Genomic DNA, 18,967 nt, shown 5'->3' with positions numbered 1-18,967 from the left:
GCAGCCACGCGAGATTGGCTTCAGCGGGGGATGAGAGAAACGGCGCAAAACACAGGGAGCCTGCCCAGCTGCAATTGAGATTGTCAAATCAAAAACGTCCAACACTACTATATTGTACATTCTTCGCAATGGTCTAGTTGCCCATTTTTCAGTCATCAATTGCATTCTTTGTGTAGTGTCAGCCGCTTCTTTGTATCCTTCTTCGCAGCCAGAGGGACAAATGGGCACAATGTCCGCGGGAGGCTCCCTGTGAAAATGCCGTCTAGTGGCTGGTGATATGGAGAAGAATGAAGCCACCAACACGACCAATTGACAGACTTGTACAAACCAGGGTCTACATCGTTGAAACAAGAGTTCATCATTTACTAGCAATTTTTTAATTTCACTTTTTTTCCGTTTGCTTATCTATCTGTTGTTAATGCTGGTGTTGGCCTTTAGCGCTGGGGGTGAACCCCTGAGGACAAAGTAGCTGCGGACAAAGCACACTGAGGGTTTCTTCACTGGCATAGGCGCCTGTGGTGTGAGATTGCGGGCGCTACTCAGGAGAGAAGAGTCAGTTCTAGGTAGTTTGAGAGTGGTGATCTGGTGCTGCTGAAGTTGCGTTTGTTGCTTGGTTTCATCCTCCTTTTCGTTTTCTTTTCTTTCTTTTTTTTTCCCTCTTACTTTGGTGATTGTAGCATGTTCCGGCCACTTGCAGTAGTACTACTTCTGGTAGGAGGATTTGCGCACTCTGATCTTCACTCAGGGCTTTTGGCGTTCTAGGAGACGAGTGGAGTAATGCAGTGAGTCTTTTGTTTTAAGAGAGGTTTTATGGAGCCATTATACATTATATTAACTAGAGGTCAAATGAGTAGATTGCTTGAAGTGGCATTACAAGAAAATCGATAGGTGTATTCAGAATCCGTGGTAGTTAGGTGTGCGAATAGAAATTGGAGAAAGGTGAATGGCATTTTTGCCTTGCCTTTGAGTGCAGTTTGCTTGTTCAATTTTTAGTACATTTAGTGTTGTGCGCTCATGTGTTTTGAGTTTATGGAAACTGGTCGTTTTCGCAGCCATTTCACATTTTTGAGGTGGTCCTGAGAGGGTACTTGCGAGGAAGGAAAGATGAAGTAATTTAAAAAAGAAATATAAATAAATATATATATATATATATATATATGTGTATTGTTCAAGCTTACACTGGGCTGATTTGAAAGGCATAATGCCCTCAACTATTTTATTCTACCAGAGGCAAACTCGAGGAGCTCAGCGGTGTAGGTAAGCTATCTGTATAGAATACAAGCGAATGGTGAGGAATTAGATGTTCGATTCCTTAATCTTTTACCTGTAATCTTTTGGAACTACCTAAGAACTGTGATATTTTAATCTGACAAAGTACAGCCATTTCTCGAGAGCGCTGCTTCACCTTAGTTTCACGATCCTACCTACCAAGTTTTTCGTGAGCAGATGACTAGTCATCAAAATCTTCACGCCCTATTCCCATCATAGTCGATGGCCCGACTGAGATCAACGGGTGTCGTTCACAGAACTTGTTTGCTCATCTACAGTGACTCTTCGTATGTATGTATTAAACAGTAATCTCACGATTAGACAGACTCCAAGACAACGTCCTTGAAACCAGAAGACACCTTCTTACCCTTGTCGTCGGTGGAACCCTCACCGTGCAAGGCCAACAAAGAGCCCAAGTCGAACTTTGGCTGCTTCAACAACTTGACCTTTCTGATGTGGATGTTTTGCAAAGGCAAGATGGACTGGGTGGACTTTTCAATCTCACGGCCGATCACCTCTGGGATCAACTTGGCGGTGAGCTGGGCCAAGGTCACGTTAGCAACCTCTCTCTGCATGATTTCAATCATCTTCTTTCTCACCTCTCTCAACTTGGAGGACTGGGCGTAGGTGGTCTTTCTAACCTGGTTTGGCTGTCTCTTGGTGAAAGCAATGGCGAAAACTCTCAAAACGTGGTCGTCAGCGGTCTTGACGGTGACGTTGGCCTCAACCAAAGATTGCCACTTTCTCACCAACGATCTCAACTTGTCACTGGTGAAGTCCATGCCGTGGAAGTTGGTCAACAAGTTCTTACCTTGAACCTCGTCCACTCTCAACTTGATCTTTCTGTAGGCGTGGTCCTCAGAGCCCTGCAAGTCAGCAAGACAAACCTCGAACACACGGCCCTTCAAGCCATCGGCGGCGTTCTTGAGACCAGTGGACTTGTTGATCAAGGTCTTACCAACGTCTCTTCTCTCGAAAGTAGAAGGGGCCTTGATGTCAAACCACTCCTTCTTGGCGAAGGGGTCGACGGCCTTCTTCTTCATACCTTTCTTTCCCTTGGACAATCTCTTGTTCTTACCAACAGCCATGATGTGTAGTTAAAAAGATGGAGTTTCTAAAGAGACCTTTGGGCTATCTTTTTTTCAGCTTTTTTTTTTGTGCGAAGCGCTCTAGGGAGAGTGCAGATTGCCTGGGAAATAGTATATAGTACTGGGCGCGGGTCATGTGTTAGGGCTGGAGCCCTGTGAAGTGCCTACCAAGGAAGGGAAAGAAGGGATTCAACTGGGCGTCTTACAGAAACATTATTTATGCGGTTCGGTCCTCAAGGGTCGAATAAATCATCAGTGTAACAAAATATACATGTATGAATGGAGAGTTTAGACGAACCGTGTAATAAGCTACCAGCATTATCTTCATCGAAGGACGTCAAAAATCTGCCATAGAGAGTCTCAAAGAAGCTTGTACCTCCTGCATTGTTTGACTCTTCTGGCCTCCTAGCATTTTGATATAATCGTGGCTCCATCTAAAAAGAAAAGAAGCAAGGAATAATATCATTGGGTTACGCATTTGAAGTTTTCGGTGCTTACAGTTTCCGTGTATATTCATCTCTGTATCCTCATCTGAATTGCCTTCGTAGCACTGAGGCACTAGTGGCTGCGAACTGGCTGCAAAGATGAGGAAAAAGAAGCCGCCAACGCGGAGTAAATCGTGAATGAAAAGCTCCATAGCATATGCTATATGAATACCTTGATTTCATCAAGGGCCTCAATGGATGAATTTACTAGAGAGTAAAACATATAGTTGTCGAGAGGCCTCTGGAATACAGCACTCAGAATTGCGCTTTGGAGATACATCTTCAAAAATACATCTATGAAGAGCTTTATAGAAAAAAAAACGGCTTTACTCCAATAGCGCAATTTGTCTCTGTAAGGGCTCACTTGGGCTTGTAAGGCGTTGGGTCTTGGTAAGCACATCATTTGATAGCTGAAGTACTTGTCTGAAGCCATGAGAGAATTTCTTATGAGTTCCTTCAAAAGAGTTTCACGCGATGCCTGTGACTCAATTAGGAGATTCTTTGATTCTTCTGGCATCTGTGATATAACATGGCTACACTTTTTCGACGCGAAAGAGTTGTGCTAATTCGCTGCCAAAGTGAAAGGTGTTGTTCTAGAGTAGGCTCCATGTATTATCTACACTAAGCCCTTCCAATTTAACCACATGAATACTTCCCACCATCTTGTTTGATCTTATAGTTGTGCATCTCGTCTACTTGCTCAAGCATCTACCTGTTTTAACGCCACTATAGGCAATTTGCTTACATAATCGAACAATAGGCCAAACCACCAAGCTCCCCTTAGATCGAGAAATGTTTACTGAATTCATAACATTTGATAGCATTTCCCACAGTATCTACGGATCTAAGCTGTAAACTAAGGTGCTGGATGTGCATTTCTTTGATCCATGGTTCCATTGCTGGTCTATGGGACGTCACGTGCGCATCACGCGTTACAGACCTACAAATGTAAACACTACGATTTATGAAACACCCAGCACTCATGGAATCTCTGGAAAGCCAAAGCAACCAGTATGTACAAACTAAATCCATTCTCTAGGACCATGAACTAACTCTAAGGGTCGCTCTAAAGATAGGGCTCATTGGCGACTCCCAAATTGGAAAGACTTCGCTTATGGTGAAGTATGTTGAAGGAAGCTTTGACGAGGACTACATCCAGACATTGGGGGTCAATTTCATGGATAAAAAAATCCAGATACGAAACACACACATCACTTTTCTGATCTGGGATTTGGGCGGTCAGAAAGAGTTTATCAACATGCTACCACTAGTGTCCAACGATGCGGTAGCCATTCTCTTTATGTTCGATCTTACAAGGAAATCCACATTGAACTCCATTAAAGAATGGTACAGGCAGGTCCGTGGTTTCAACAAAACAGCCATTCCTTTCTTGGTGGGCACAAAGTACGATGAGTTCATTGATTTGCTGCCACAAGATCAAACAGAGATCACGAACCAAGCAAAGAAGTTCGGCAGGGCCATGCGGCTGCCAGTGATCTTCTGCTCGACAAGCCATTCTATTAATATCCAAAAGATTTTCAAGATCATTCTATCCAAAGCATTTGACCTCAAACTAAATATTGATGAAATTGTCAATGTCGGCGAGCCCATATTGATTTACAAGAAAGACGGCGCAGGTTCCTAATTGCATGGCCAATTTTGTCTGAAGGTTAAGCGATCAGATTTGTGGTGAGCTCATTAGCAGTGAGACTCGTGAACTTTTAAAGATTAAGTGCATGCGGAGTGCTACTATTTGTTGAAGGGTGAGTCACACTACGGACTAAAGTATTGCAGCCCTGCAACTTGATACCTGTTTGGATTAGCTTAAATGCGTGAAAGAAGCCTATAACGATCATCAGTATCTTCCAAATCCTGAGTGCTTGATTGTCATTTTATGTTGAGATTAAGAACATAGGATGAAACACCATTCGGGTTCCTGATGCACATCTTATCTCACTACGCTTAGTCACGTTCAGCATTGGCTCTCTATATATAGTTAATTTATATAGATAAACGTACTCAGGTTCAATCACGAAATCACCATTTCTTGTGTAGATACTGGTGTGCATACATCCGCTATAAGTTCACTTCAATGTTACTCTTGATCTTTCTCTTCTAGCCATGGCCAAGAGACAAAGAGACCTAGACAAAGAAGGCTGGACCTTACTCATAGAAGAGCATGAGAGTCTGCCCTCGGCGGAACCCCTGACACCTACAAGAAGAACTCGTCGAAGAGGCAATTCCTCAGAACCTAGTTACGTGAAGCTAGAGAGACAAGAAGATGGCCTACGTATCCAGACGGGCGATTGTCTATTAATCTCGGGTGATCAATCATCTATATTTATGATAACAAGTATAAAGTTGGGACTCAAGGCTTTGGTTGAGCTTCTGGGTGCTCAATTCATGCATCCTTCTATGTTGAGTGAAGACGCGAAGAAAGGTGAAGTGTTTGAGAGAAACGAAATCTTTATTACACCTGAAATAGTTTCTTTGCATGTCAAAGATATCGTCGATAAGGTCCAGGTACTTACCTCCACGGAATATTCCGAGGTGGTACTTGACGATTCGAGTGCCTCTAATCTATTTCTCTGTCAGAGAGCCAGTGACTTTCGAGGAGAAAGACTTTCCGAAACGTTCGATTTTTCCAATCTCCGAGCTCTCATTGTCAAGGATTACATGGCAGGGATTAACTTCATTGCAGAAAATACATCGGAGATCATCTCTCCCAAAAAACGAAAGTCGATGCCTCTTTCCCTTCAAGATAGACTACAGGATACAACGTCACCCTCAAGAAGGCGATATACTGAGCCAGACTCTGATGATTCAGACTCGGACGAGTTTGTCAAGCAGGAAAGTGACGAAGACTCCGAAGACTTAGATCTGGAAGAAGAAGCAAAAGTGGTTACTCACAGTCCAACAAAGAAGCGTAAGAAGGCGCCTGGCGGCTCACCAATAAAAGAGGAGGCTACTGCTTCCCCGTTAAAACGTGGTACATCATCGCGAGCAAAATTGCAGGGTGTACTTTCTCCTCTCAAGAAAGGGTTCAAGGTGAAAACTGGTTCGGTCGCAGAAAGCTTACCTTCGCTTAGTCGAGGTGGCTCACAGACTTCGCCGATTGGCATAGATACGTCGTCTGAAGCATTCAAAGAACTCAAGGAAAAACTACACACGTCGATGAAGGTGAACTCCCTCCCAGCCAGGGAAGAGGAATGGATTGCTGTGTACACAAATGTGGAGAATGCAATTCAAACTCAGACTGGAAGCTGCATCTACGTGAGTGGTACCCCTGGTGTTGGAAAAACTGCCACAATAAGAGAGGTCATGGAAACTCTTCGTAGCACTGTTGGGGAAGGTGGGTTGAACGACTTCGACTACTTGGAGATCAATTGTCTAAAGCTTCTTTCTCCAGCCTCTGCTTATGAGAAGCTTTGGGAATTTATCAGTGGAATTAAGGTCACGCCATCTAATGCAGCTTTATTGCTTGAAGATCATTTTAGCAGAAACCTGCCTGATGAAAGTAGACGGCCCTTAGTCGTCCTCCTAGACGAGCTCGATCAAATCGTCACGAAGACTCAAGCAGTTATGTACAATTTTTTTAATTGGCCCACGTATCCCAATTCCAAGTTGGTCATCATTGCTGTGGCAAATACTATGGACTTGCCTGAAAGAGTTCTCACAAATAAGATTTCGTCGAGACTAGGTCTTCGAAGAATACAATTTGTGGGTTATACATTTGAACAGTTGGGCACCATCATAGCTCACAGACTCACGATGCTTAGCAAAGAGCATCGTCGAAAGGTCAAGGTCAGTGATGATGCCGTGGGATTTGCTTCGAGGAAGGTTGCCAGTGTCAGTGGTGATGCTAGAAGAGCGTTGACGATATGCCGAAGAGCAGTTGAGATTGCAGAGCAAGAATTTCTAGAAGCAGGAACCAACTTGCATTTGCCTGAATCCGAGCAGACATTCACCATTCAAATTGGTCATATATCTAAAGCGATCAACGAGACAGTGAACTCGCCTATTGCTCAGCTCCTCAATCAGCTTTCGTTCGAGTCAAAGCATATTTTGGTTGGCATTCTTCTACGCATGCGAAGATCAGGCATGGCAGAAAACACGCTCGGTGATATCATGGACGAGATGAAAAACTCTCTTGAGCTTCTCACATCGAAAGATAGTGCTACAGCTTTACAAAAGCTAGAGACACACGAAAGCTTTGCCGACTTCTGTTACGGAAAACCACGGAATATCAGAGTTCACGACATGTCCTTCTTGGTGAACCAACTTGAGGAACTCGGGATTATCGCGCAACAAAACATCCGAAGCGAACGATACAGGCTTGTTTCACTTAATATTTCAGAAGACGAGGTGCTCTCTGCCTTAAGAAGAGATCAGCTCGTTGTTCCCATGCTCTGACGACCTTGAATTTGCAGCCATGTTTTATGTGTTGGTGCACGGGTCTATGTATCGGCATAATTGCGATGCATCTGCGATGATCATCTTCAGGCACTTTCCAACATGATGAGAGCAATAGACCCAACGGATTTCGTCCGTGCTGAGAGTGACAAGCAATCACTTAGATTTGACGATGAGAAGCAGCAGGCAAAGTTTGAACTTGGTGTGTGCATGGCGGTTTACAAGTGGGAAGAATTGAACATAGCCGTTGAAAATTCGTGGGGAGGACCGAACAGCGCTGAGAAAAGAGACTGGCTCTCAGGGGTCGTGATTGATCTATTTGAAGAAAAAGCTGTGGACAACATCTTGATCGAAGAGACGTTGCTATTTGCTATGGTGGATGAGTTTGATACGGAAATCGACAACGACTCAGCACTCGAAATCGCTGCCCTCATATTGAAACTATACAAGGAATGCGCTGCCAAAAATTATGCCACCATAGACGATCTATATGAGAAGTTCCAACAAAAGAAGTCCAACACCGCAACACAGAAAATCAAGATCGAAACAGATCCTAATAATCCAAGCAGTGATGAGGAGGATGAGGAAGACAATGAGAATGACGTGCCTCAACTTGTGGAGAAAATAGAGGATACACATATTGACGAAGCTCCAAAAGGACCTGTCGTTGACGACGATGGCTTCGAGCTTGTGCAGAAAAAAGGTCGCAGACGCTAATAATTATATATACGTTCTATCAAAAGGGTCTCAAGATGACTTAATTTTACATGCTAATAGAATTTCTAGGGGTGTTTGACCTCGTTCGGTTTAAAGTGTTGAGCGAATGTAAGGAGCTTACCGAATTTCGAGGGTGAAGTTTTGGGCGATCGGTATCCTCCTGGCTTACCGATGTGATGCTGACGATGCTTCCTCTGCTTCCGTTCCTGAAGTCACCTAGCTTTCTTGAGAGCGATTGGGTGAGATCAGCAACACCACCATTACTATGTGAGTTGAGCTTAATACCGAAAGGATTGAAGGATTTATCCTCTCCATCGTCAACCCTAAATAGCTTAATAGCGGTCGAAGCAAAGGGATTTGTAGAGTTCGAATTCAGGTCGACAAACTGTATCGACTCTTGTTCTGCGGAGTTGTCTTGATTATTGCTCCATAACAGTCCAGACCAGCTGGTTGCGATTTTGCCAATCAGAGCAATTGAAGAAGATATATTCTTCATCAATGTGCTGTTTGTACCGATAAACAATTTGATATTGTCTGTCGAACGGAAACCGTTGTTTTGAATTATTGAAAGATACCATCCGAGAGACATATGGTTCCACGAGAACGCTAACTTATGAATCGGGGTGTCGGGAAGAAAATCATGACTGATGTCTCTTCTATTTTTGTAAATGACCTCCTCGAAATTAAGATGCTCAATTTGTTTGACGATGAAGAAACTATCGAAATTACATTCATCCCTCTTCGCCCACACCTCTTGCAATGCGGACTTCAATCCAGGGATGATAATGGTTATGATTATCCTCAACGCATCATTGCCACCCCATGATCGACTCATGGGAGCGGCAAGTGGGAGTTTGTCCTTAAATTTCTGAGACATGCCAGTGGGTGGGTCAGGCCTCAAAGCTGCAGCTAAGAGCTTCTCTTCTTCAACAAGAGCTGTGAGGGGATCGATTTCAGGAAGACTCACTCTCGAAGTATTGTGGGATTCTGTGAAGCCGTCATCAACAGAGGTGTTATTGGATGAGATTGTGTAAGGCGATCTAGGTCCCGTGGCCTGAAAGCTATGTCTATTATGACCGGGGCTTGAAAAGGGCACCTGATTCTGCATCAGTGGTGTAGAAGTTGCAATCGAATTATCCTCTTCCTCCTCGTCAAGATCTTCAAGAGCTCTTGCGTCGACAGCTCGATTTTTCAACCCATAGATGACATTCCAAATATGGTCATAAGCCTTCTCATTTTTGAGGAACGTGAACAATGTCATCCGTGAAGCTGCAGGGTTTTTCATTACCGACGAACATAATGCACGGACAAGAAGGGCCAACATGGAGGGATTGCTTGAGTCATCCAATAAGAAAGCTTCGTCTGAGTATTTCAAAAGGACAGACGTCACAGCGCTTGAGGCTTTGTATGACAATCCGCCCTTTGGGTTCACATTAGACATGCCCCTCGAGGAGATGTCAGTTGCCTCGACGGATTCGCAGACTGTTGGGATCAAGTTGTAGAGAATCTCGAATAGCGTGGGTCTGAGAAAGGAGTGAAGTTGCGAGTCTCGAGAATTGCTTCTGGATGATAAATTAATTAAGACTTGGCATATGTTGATCACGCTGAAGTCTCTTATACTACCAACTCCATTCATCTTAAGCTCCTGGGGAAATGCTTCAATAGATGGTTCTGACTTCACCAACATCTGAACTCTATCCTCCTTTGACGATATATAAAGAAGGAAGTGAGCCATAATTTTGACAAGGTTGAAATGTTGGGGCTGATCGTAAAAGGCAAAAATATGGTACACGACGTAAGGAACGAGTTTTGGGATGAAGCGGGCGCCTATTTGGTCAGCAAATGTCCTGTTGCATTGGAAAAGCTCCCAAAGTATGACGGTACTTTCGAGTGCCCAGACGGAAGGCTGGCCAAACTTATAATATCTTCGTTTTGCTTCGTCTTTGAGAGAGAAGAGAGGATATCTCAAGAAGTTGAGAAAGTTTGATGCAAGGAACAAGATTTCTGATTCCTTCGAAAGCTTTCCGAAGAAGAGGCGAATACTATTGGAGGGCCGTTTATCTGGACCAAAGTAATGATCCTTCAAAAATGCGATATGTGTAGATGGCAAAGGGTATGCAATAATAGACACGAGCAACTGGAATGCGTTGTTCACACAAATGTGACGAAGTTCTGTGAGTGTCGAATTGGCAAACAGCATGCCATTCTCGGAATTCGACAATCTCGCTGAGCGGCAAACAAGATTAACAAGGCTGCACAGAAAAAGCACAAGATCTTGCTTTTGCAATGTAGATACAAGGGTGGAAAGGAACCTTGACCCTTCAGTGGTCACGTTCTTCGCCGAAATGTAGTATGTGGAGCACGTCAACGTTAAGAGTAGTTTGAGAATATCGACCCTGTTACAATCTAGACGGCAATTTGGTGGCCTGAATGTCCCCGAAATGCCAATTCCAGGTTCCCATATAAGAGAATTGGACTTCTCCTGGGTCGTCCCGTCCACAGTGAATCCTGGTACGAATAGAAGACACACAAGCGCATGAATCAAATCCACTGCCAAGGGCCCTTGCTCGAGATTTGCTGGGGCCAGTTTTCTTCGTAGCAATAACGACGACGTTAGCGAGTTCGAGCACAACTTATCTAAACGTAGCTCCTTGCTCCAGAACAATTCAGGCTCGATATCTGTAGTGTAATTGGAGAGCTCAAAGAGGAACGGAAGTAGCCTTGTTAGGAGGCGAACGCAATTGACAAGCCGTTGACGTTTAGCAGTTGCTTGGAACTTGAGCTTTACAATCTCTGCACTCAACATTCTGACAAGGATCAAAAAGTTGGGTAAATTCTGGTCTCTGATGGTGTGAATATCGTTTGCAGTAAGTAAGTCGAAGAAATGGCTGGCTTCGGAGGGTGAATCGATGAGAACGTTCCAAAATTTTACATCGTCCTGGTCGACAATTCTGCCCTGGCCCAACTTAAAAAAGTGGGCTCTGTATTGGACTTTATCCTCTGCCAGCTTCATTTGGGGGCTTCAAGAGAGCAACTGCGTGTGGCTTTAAGTCTCACTTATGCTCTTGATCCATATGTGCTCTTTCCCTGTATGCCGGGGGAAGAGATATATGGGAAGGCTAAGGCTGAGCCGGAAGGTAGATACAGCTGGGTTTTGGAATATAAGTGAGGCCAATTAAGTCATGTTGAAGGCCTAGTGTCTCACAGATATCTTTTTCGAAGCTCCTCAGGGTTTTTTATGGGATGAGGTTGTTCCAGTAATTCCGAATCGGGATATGGAACTTCGAGATAAGCCAACCTAAAGTAGCTCAAATGGAAAAGAATTCCTTCGAGTCAGTTATTTCCTACGTCCTATTGTCCTTCCTGTGTCTTCAATTTACACTTCTTTTCCTCTCAAAGCTTGCATTTTTGAGTGCTGTGATTGGCTGCTAAAAGAACCTAGTAGGGGTATACGCTTCCACCTGGACCGTAGGCGCACCCAGCACAGCACTGAAAGTCTATACGTACACATTTTGCTTCACCCTAGTCGTCTTGTTTTGGCGTGGCAATCTCCCTCAGCCTCCCTTGGTCTTCTCACAGCGCCCACGGCAGATTGCACATCGAGCGAGATGTTCATGCCGGCATCGCCCTCACTGAACTGTTCATCATAACCAAGATCATCAGCATCGCCACCAGCGTCAACGCGAAAGTTCTCACTAAGACTGAGAACACCGGTTTCGCCCGCTGTGGAGAGCTCTTCTCCATCTGCGGACTCGTAGAATCGAAGCCAACGAGTGAACATGGCGTGAATTGTCTTGAGAGAGCTATCGTACGGCATCATGGCTCTCAAATCAGGTTCAATGTCTGCCTGAGTGATTTCATGCTCTTTAGCCCGCCTGATTTGCAAAGATAGATTGCCGTCAGAAGCATGCATTAGCTCGCTCCCTTTAAGATGGATATCGAGAACTTCGTCTTGTCCCTCCCCAGAAAGATGCGGTAGACCATACTCGAAAGGGATTTCTATACCCAAACGAAGAGTAGGTGCCCATACGATAAAGTTGGTGTCTAGAACTAGAACAGACACTGTGCGTTCCAGGAACTTCTCAATTTGAGGATGCAAGTAAATCAGATGGCTGCCTTTGAATGCAATACGATATTGGCACCCGCCAGCATGGAGCACGAACTTATCGCCACTAAAGGTCGCAAAGCCCGCCGGATACTCCTTGCGTAATGTTTCCATTGTGATCAAGTTTTCCCTATTTGGGCACGTGAAGATGCCACGAGGCACTCGGGCACCCATATAGACACTAAACTTTATCGTATCCTCTTGCTTTTCGTCAGCTTTGATAAGTCTACCACTTATTTTTTTTTTTCCCTCTCTGACTTTTTTCGTCTCCTAGTGTGGATGTCGCGAAACAACCTCTATGAAAGCCGCGCATAGATACCTTATCGTGATAGCAAATCGCAGATCCTAGATCGGGTGTAATTATCCAGAGAGTTTTCTCATGAGCCTTTGAAATACTGGAGAAGAGGAGCTGGAGCTTTCAATGTTCTTTCTGATCTTTGCTTGTCTCTCGCTTTCCATCTGCTTAAGTTCTTCTCTAGTTGGAGGTAACTTCTCATTGACTAAGTCTGCCTTTCTAGCCTTTTCAAAATCAGAGATCGTCTTCTCCAAACCCTCACGACCATGCATTAACGAACCCTTGGGAAGTGTGCCCTCGTTCAAATTTTTCAAATGAGCCACGTTCTCGGCTTCTTCTCTTAAAACTTGATACATCCTGGCCACACGACCAATGGCAAGAACCTTGTTTCTCAATGCCTGTCTCTTCTCTTCCAAGCTGTCGTCTGATTCCGTCACGACCTGTGTAGCAGATTCGGGGAGCCCTTGGCCGTGGGCCTTGATCGGGGAACTCTGTTCAAGCTCATCGAGCAGGTTGGACTCTTCAAGCTCTTCTTCGGTGCATATGTTCAAGATGGATACCAACATGTCGGTGATTTTCTCACCCACAAACGGGAGGGACCACGTAAAGACATCCATAAAGTGAGGCAACCAGTAAGGATGCGGGGAAGCGTTGAACTGGCGGATGTTCATCACGTTGTTCTCATACTTGAGCACTGCAGCCTTGTTGTTATATGTATCCAAGTAGTTGGGCGCACTGAACATGGTCAAAAGAGACGGGAACCCCATAGTTTTCGTGCGCTTGTACATTCGATAGCCGGCGTCCTGTGCTTCGTGGGCACGAATAATCGATAGAAGACCTGTACGCTCCAAGAACTGACAGCTGGCCTTGTAAGTGAAAGCGTAAGAGCAACCTCTAACCGTGTTACGCATAAACGACTGGTCAATGTTATCCTCGTCGTAGTCCTCAATTGGGTCTGCCCAAAGCAAGTCACACATGAGACCACGCGTAGGAGGCTCTCTGAACCTGTCCAAGCGAACCAAATCGTCCAACAGCTTGAGCTCAGGCGAAATGCCCCCATGGACACAGAAAAACTGCTTGTTCATGATCGCCGCAAGGGGCAACGCATTGAAGGAGGCCAAGCACTCCTCGTAGATCTCCTCGGAGTATTTATGGAGACACTCTGACTTGAAGGTGAAATAATCGGTCAAGTGCTTGCATTCGTGATTTCCCCTGAGCATCCACAAGGTGTCTGGGTAAGTCAACTTAAGCGCATACAAGTAAATCAAGCACTCGATCGAGAAAGAGCCTCTATCCACGTAGTCGCCCAAAAATAAATATCTGGTATTCTTCGGATCCCCACCCACCTCGAAAAGCTTCATGAGATCATAGTATTGTCCGTGGATGTCTCCACACACTGTCACTGGTGCAGCCACGCTCAACATATTTGGTTCCTGGCTCAATAGCTCAGTGGCTGCCTGAATAATTCTCGAAGCCTGGTGGTGCTGAAGCCTCCCCTCGTTGAAAAAATGGTCCTTAATGAATTCACAGTTAGGCATCCCATTGGGCAAGAACACCTGCTCATCCAGCGGCTTGAAGGACGCTGGTGGCTTCACCAGCTTCACCACTCGCTCCGTGGTGCATAGTTCTTCGCCTTCCTCTGTTACATAAAGAGTCAAATCTCGCCTTTGATTTTCTACTTTGGGCTTGTTGGACTTGTCCAACGCCGAAAGAGCGTTGCTGATCTGCTTCTTGTTATCGACGGGGGACATGCAAGAGGTATTTGAACGGGGGATTGAAATAATAAACTTAGAATTTAAGCTGGGAGTCCAAGCGAAGTCAAACTAGCAATTGGAAGTTATCTGGCTGGAACTATCGGGAGCTTGATGGTCTAAATTCGCTGTTCAGTGAGGGCTCGCGTTCCTGTATTGCGCCTACCGCTGACCATAATACACTGAGGGAGCCAATTCAGAGATGGGTTTTACAAATCGGGACGGGTGAGTGTGGTTTGATCAAAATACGTAAGATCCAGTAAATCTGTTTCACTTTTGATAGTTATGGCTGTTTTGTTGTGCTTTTGATGGTTTTGGGATTTTTGGTTGCCCTTACTTACTGTAAAAACTATGGCTGTGCGTTGAAATGGTTGCAAAATCTCACGGGTCTAGACACTTTTTTCTCACAGACATCTGTGGAATTATGGACAAAGATGTGCAAGTGAAACAGAGAAAAGAACCGAGAAAGGTAAAAAAATCAGTAAAGGAATTGATGACTAAAACATTCAATATGGTCTTTTATTGTAAGGTCATATCGTAGTAATCATACTTGACGATCTATGTATCTACACTCCCACAAATACTCAGTACAATGGTGAATATTCCATTACTACTGTCTGAGGGAGCGTTGCAAGTTCTCCTTTGGCCTCACAAGCGAACCTCGGGGGCCGAAGAAACATACTTCACCGTGGCCAGGCCACCGAGTCCGTTGAACGACGTGGTGGCTGCCAGTGTGTAGGCACCCAAGTTGGGGAAGTATAACCAGTCGCCAACGTCAATGTTGGTTGGGAATTCGCTTCTCGTGGAAATACAGTCCAACCCGTCGCAGGTGGGACCCCAAATCAGGAAGGCGTACCGGCGGATCGTGCCCTGGATGTCCGTGTCCTCGTCATCCGCCGACATGCCATCGTAGTAGATTTTGCCCTTGTGTTTCAACACATGTGCTTCTGGGTGCTGGTGGTCAAATAGAATACAGTTCATGTTGCCATACACGCCATCGTTGATGTAAATCATCGCCTCCATGTCGTACTGTTCCTTGCCCAAGTCTCTGCGAGCTATGACATGCGAAGCCAACGTGAAAGCATTGGCAACCATGAATCTTCCAGGTTCAGCAATGAATTTTACACCAAACTGCTCGGTGTACGTTTCCGGGAAGTACTTGCCCAATGAGTAACGAACCATGGCGGACGATTCTCCAAAAGTCTCCCTTTCGAAGCCACCACCAATATCCAATACTCTCATGGGAGCGCCCATTTCCTGTGCCTTGTCAAATACGGCACGAGAGTCCTTGATGGCTTTGTAGATCGAATCAAAGTCCTTAGCACCAGATCCAACATGGAAAGCCACACCAACGGCTTTGATTCCCAATTCGTGGCACAAGGGCAACAATTCGTCAATGGCAGCGCTCACCGAGCAGCCAAACTTGGTTGACAATCTGCATTGAGCAGACTCGTCATCGGTGGCAATTCTAATCAACACCTCGCACTCTGGGTGGTGTCTCTTCAACTTGTGCAACTCTTGTGCATTATCAACCGTGGTCAAGTTCACGTCACACTCCTTTGCGTGACGAATAAAAGAGTTCGTCTTGCAAGGATTTGCGTAAACGATCCGTGACCCATCGAAACCCAAGCTCAAAATAGTGTCAATCTCCTTTTTGGAAGCACAGTCAAAGTTCGCACCTAAAGTGCCAAGCAACTTGATTACAGCGTGATCAGTGTTGCATTTCACGGCATAATGAGGCAATACATTAGGCAATTGTTGCTTCCAAATCTTCATGGAGCGATACACCTCACCCAAGTCAGCAACAAAGAAGGAATCCTCGTCACCAGCATCACACACTTCATGGTCGATTCCTCCAATCTGCTCCACAAGAGCTTCACCAACGAGCTTTCTGGATAAAGCAGTGGTAGCCAGTGATTCTTGCAAAGACCCACCGGCCTCGAAACCAGCTATTGGCTTGATTCTGTCACCAACAAATTCATGACTTTTAACAACATCATTCAAAAACGCTGTTTCATCGTGGATAACATCAATAGCAGGGGCCATAACTCTGTCGCTGGGGCTTATCTTTTTCTCCTATAAACTGATGCGCTTACACTTAGCGAAAAGCAGTATCAGGGACGTTTCTCCTAAAGGGGCACTTAGGACGATATCACTTAAATTCTTCAAAGGCGATAGGCTCACTTAATCAGTGAGTCAAACAATGTATGGAACTTCAAGCGGCAGCTCTCGTACGTGGAAGAATTTTTTCTGTGGGAAGAAAAGATAGTGAATGAAAAATCTCGAGCAAAAAGATCGCAAATCGCAAGCCTTGGGAGTCCTCGCCTCGCCCTGCTTCTTGTGTGCAGGGCACAAGCAGATGACTTGCTTTCGCAAAAGCTTGAATTGCAGCATAGGCAGCGAAAACTGTTTGAAAAATTTCTCACAATTCGATAAGTGGCTCAGGTTCAGACTTTGGCCGCTTGATTTCTGATGGCTGAATGGACACTTCAGCTTCGATATTTCCTTGCTCTTTCTGTTCGATCTGTGCAATTGTAGGATACCTTTCAGAGGCATGCTCGTGTGCGGCCACAGGTTCTTGAACTTCAAAACCCTCTCCGGCAGCAACAGGTGGATACCTGCTGGCCACGCTCGTGGTACTTTCTCCATCACTGTTATCGAGTGGTACCTCTGTAGGATAGAAACCGGTGTTCTGTATGGCGCTGCCGTTGGTGGTCTTTGGTGCATCAGGTACGTCCTCGCTTTCCAAGTCAGGCTGGGATGGATATGTAGGAAACGACGTGATTGGAAACGCTGAGGATTGATGGTCGTAAGCTTCACTTTGCTGTGAAGGTGTCTCTTGCATGGCAGACAGATCCATAGGATAAGGAATACTCAGAGAAGGAGGTGGAGGATAAGGTTGACCGAAGTTCTGTTGAGGATAGCCGGTACCTTGTCGTTTCACGGAGTAAGAGCCCGTATGCTGAGCGACACTTCCCTGTCCAGATGCTGTAGATTGACGAGACATGATTGGGGAAGTATCGACTGGAGCTGCTGGGTGTTGACCGGTATGCTGACCAGTGTGCTGACCTGATAATTGACCAGTATACGCCTGGAATGGCTGAGAGCCGGGACCCTGTGGAGGCATGCCATAAGATTGAACTGGACTGAATTGGGGCGACGAGATGCTATGCCTGTTGTATGCTTGATTGAGTTTATCTTCCAAAAACTGGTCGTATAGACGAGTAATAGTGCTGATTTTGTTGTTCATCTCCATGAACGTGTCATGTTTTTCGATCGCCAGACGAAGCGAACGATTCAATTTTGGCTTCAATCTGATTACCCTTGCATGCAAGTCGTTAAGGTCTTGGTCATACAAGATGTTCGCCTGTTTTGATCTGTCTTGTTTGACCCCATTTATGAGTTGCAAGTAGAGATTGATCAGCTCCTCTTCCTCCTCGGTCAAATCCTCCACATGAGTTCGTTGCGGAGAAAGCTCTCCTTGCGGTTGTGCTTGTTGCGCTGTCAACATTGGATTACTTGAATTAGTCTGGTTGAATGTATGCTGAGGTTGTTGCCGGTGAAATTCAGGTTGAGTTTGCTGCGCTGGGGGCTGGGAGTATGCATTTGGATCAAATGGAAGAGAATTCTGGTAAAATTCCAGCTGTGATTCAGAATACAGGTGGTTCGACGCCGACGGTTGTGAAGGGTACAGAGAGTACCCCAGCAGTGGCTCCGGCTGTCTATAACTCTGCTCTTGTTTATATTCTTTCAATGAAGCCTCGATCGCTGCTTTCATGTCATCGTCCATATCTTCGTCAGACACTGCACTAGAATCTGTTGGTTTCGGTGCAGGTGGAGCAGTTGGCGGAGGAGCATAATTAGTAGAGGAGCCTTGAGATTCCTGCAAGCTCAACTCGATAGCCTTTCTAAGCTGTTCGTCTTCTTCGCTCTCCACTGGGTTTGTCGGCTCCTTGGGCAAAGGCTTCCTGCTAGTGCTCTTCTTGGTGCCGTCAGAGGTCTTACTCTTGTGGATCTGGTAGCAGTCATCGCAAACCCTCACAGGCTGGAGAATTCCCAACGCAGGCAATGGTATGTTGTTGCTGGAGTGGGTCTGGCAAAATACTCCGCCGCATGCACGGCAATGGTGCTTTCTGTTCATCACACTGAAAGGATTGTAACAAATCATACACTCATTCCCGTCGATCCAATCGGGAGGGGCTCTCGAGTCTGCAAACGTTGATGCAGACTGTAGAAGCAGGCTGTCGACTTCCGGAAAATCGTATCCTTGCAGCAATAGCAGCTGGTAAGCTCTGTCCAAGTACTTCGTCTTGGTGACGTCCATGAGACACAAGTTCCACTCCTTGATATACTTCAATATGGTATTACCGATCTTATATTTTGCCTCAGAAGAGTAAACCTTGTAATCTTTCGTATTGTAGTGCACTTTGAAGATGAAATCGACCAAGTAGTCGATAAACTCCTTCTGGTTGATTTCCGCTAGGAAATGGGCGCCACAATTTTTCACACAAAGGTCTATCACTTTCAAAGTTGAGAGTAAGAGATTAGGATTCTGGTAAACTTTTGTCAACCTCTTCTTCAAACATCTCATTGCGTTCTTGGGGGGCACTTTTTTGCTTCGAATGATATCTGTGATTTCAAGGCCTACAGCAATATCCATTTCCCCATTGGGGATGGTTTCTGAGCTAGCCTCTTCAATCTTGGCATCAAGTTCTGCAATGGGATCAGAGCCTCCAAACCAGGACATTGTGTATGGGAAATTATTGGAATTAGTACTGCTATCAGTGTCATTATGTGACTAGAGGCTGAGGAATCATACGGAGAGGCGTCGCCTGTGTGCAGGA

General features: G+C 45.3%; 9 protein-coding genes across 9 annotated transcripts; 3 read left to right on the top strand and 6 right to left on the bottom strand. All coding sequences in view use genetic code 12, as the record gives it.

Moving 5' to 3' along the window:
- Positions 1-1,586: 1,586 nt before the first annotated feature.
- On the bottom strand, positions 1,587-2,357 carry RPS1 (40S ribosomal protein eS1; the record flags this gene model as incomplete). Its single annotated transcript, XM_029036988.2, has 1 exon — positions 1,587-2,357. One exon carries the CDS (start codon positions 2,355-2,357, stop codon positions 1,587-1,589), a length of 771 nt encoding a protein of 256 aa, XP_028888044.1.
- Positions 2,358-3,824: 1,467 nt separating this feature from the next.
- Positions 3,825-4,487, top strand: TEM1 (Ras family GTPase TEM1; the record flags this gene model as incomplete). The annotated part of the gene is made up of 2 exons (XM_029036987.2): positions 3,825-3,853; positions 3,902-4,487. The coding sequence occupies 2 exons, from the start codon at positions 3,825-3,827 to the stop codon at positions 4,485-4,487; spliced, it is 615 nt and encodes a 204-aa protein (XP_028888043.2).
- A 476-nt stretch (positions 4,488-4,963) lies between these two features.
- On the top strand, positions 4,964-7,255 carry ORC1 (origin recognition complex subunit 1; the record flags this gene model as incomplete). Its single annotated transcript, XM_029036986.2, has 1 exon — positions 4,964-7,255. One exon carries the CDS (start codon positions 4,964-4,966, stop codon positions 7,253-7,255), a length of 2,292 nt encoding a protein of 763 aa, XP_028888042.2.
- A 102-nt stretch (positions 7,256-7,357) lies between these two features.
- TSR2 (Tsr2p) lies at positions 7,358-7,972 on the top strand (the record flags this gene model as incomplete). Its single annotated transcript, XM_029036985.2, has 1 exon — positions 7,358-7,972. The coding sequence occupies one exon, from the start codon at positions 7,358-7,360 to the stop codon at positions 7,970-7,972; it is 615 nt and encodes a 204-aa protein (XP_028888041.2).
- A 46-nt stretch (positions 7,973-8,018) lies between these two features.
- CJI96_0003742 (uncharacterized protein) lies at positions 8,019-10,985 on the bottom strand (the record flags this gene model as incomplete). The annotated part of the gene is made up of 1 exon (XM_029036984.2): positions 8,019-10,985. The coding sequence occupies one exon, from the start codon at positions 10,983-10,985 to the stop codon at positions 8,019-8,021; it is 2,967 nt and encodes a 988-aa protein (XP_028888040.2).
- Positions 10,986-11,489: 504 nt separating this feature from the next.
- Positions 11,490-12,251, bottom strand: CJI96_0003741 (uncharacterized protein; the record flags this gene model as incomplete). The annotated part of the gene is made up of 1 exon (XM_029036983.2): positions 11,490-12,251. One exon carries the CDS (start codon positions 12,249-12,251, stop codon positions 11,490-11,492), a length of 762 nt encoding a protein of 253 aa, XP_028888039.1.
- Positions 12,252-12,437: 186 nt separating this feature from the next.
- On the bottom strand, positions 12,438-14,123 carry CMP1 (calcineurin catalytic subunit A; the record flags this gene model as incomplete). The annotated part of the gene is made up of 1 exon (XM_029036982.2): positions 12,438-14,123. One exon carries the CDS (start codon positions 14,121-14,123, stop codon positions 12,438-12,440), a length of 1,686 nt encoding a protein of 561 aa, XP_028888038.2.
- Positions 14,124-14,771: 648 nt separating this feature from the next.
- Positions 14,772-16,169, bottom strand: SPE1 (ornithine decarboxylase SPE1; the record flags this gene model as incomplete). The annotated part of the gene is made up of 1 exon (XM_029036981.2): positions 14,772-16,169. The coding sequence occupies one exon, from the start codon at positions 16,167-16,169 to the stop codon at positions 14,772-14,774; it is 1,398 nt and encodes a 465-aa protein (XP_028888037.1).
- A 376-nt stretch (positions 16,170-16,545) lies between these two features.
- On the bottom strand, positions 16,546-18,870 carry VPS27 (ESCRT-0 subunit protein VPS27; the record flags this gene model as incomplete). Its single annotated transcript, XM_029036980.2, has 1 exon — positions 16,546-18,870. The coding sequence occupies one exon, from the start codon at positions 18,868-18,870 to the stop codon at positions 16,546-16,548; it is 2,325 nt and encodes a 774-aa protein (XP_028888036.2).
- Between the last annotated feature and the right edge of the window lie 97 nt (positions 18,871-18,967).

Source organism: Candidozyma auris, chromosome 4, assembly GCF_003013715.1.
Source record: "Candidozyma auris chromosome 4, complete sequence".
Taxonomy (NCBI): domain Eukaryota; kingdom Fungi; phylum Ascomycota; class Pichiomycetes; order Serinales; family Metschnikowiaceae; genus Candidozyma; species Candidozyma auris.
The sequence above is the reverse complement of the archived record's forward strand: the minus strand, read 5'-3'. Positions and strand labels throughout refer to the sequence as shown.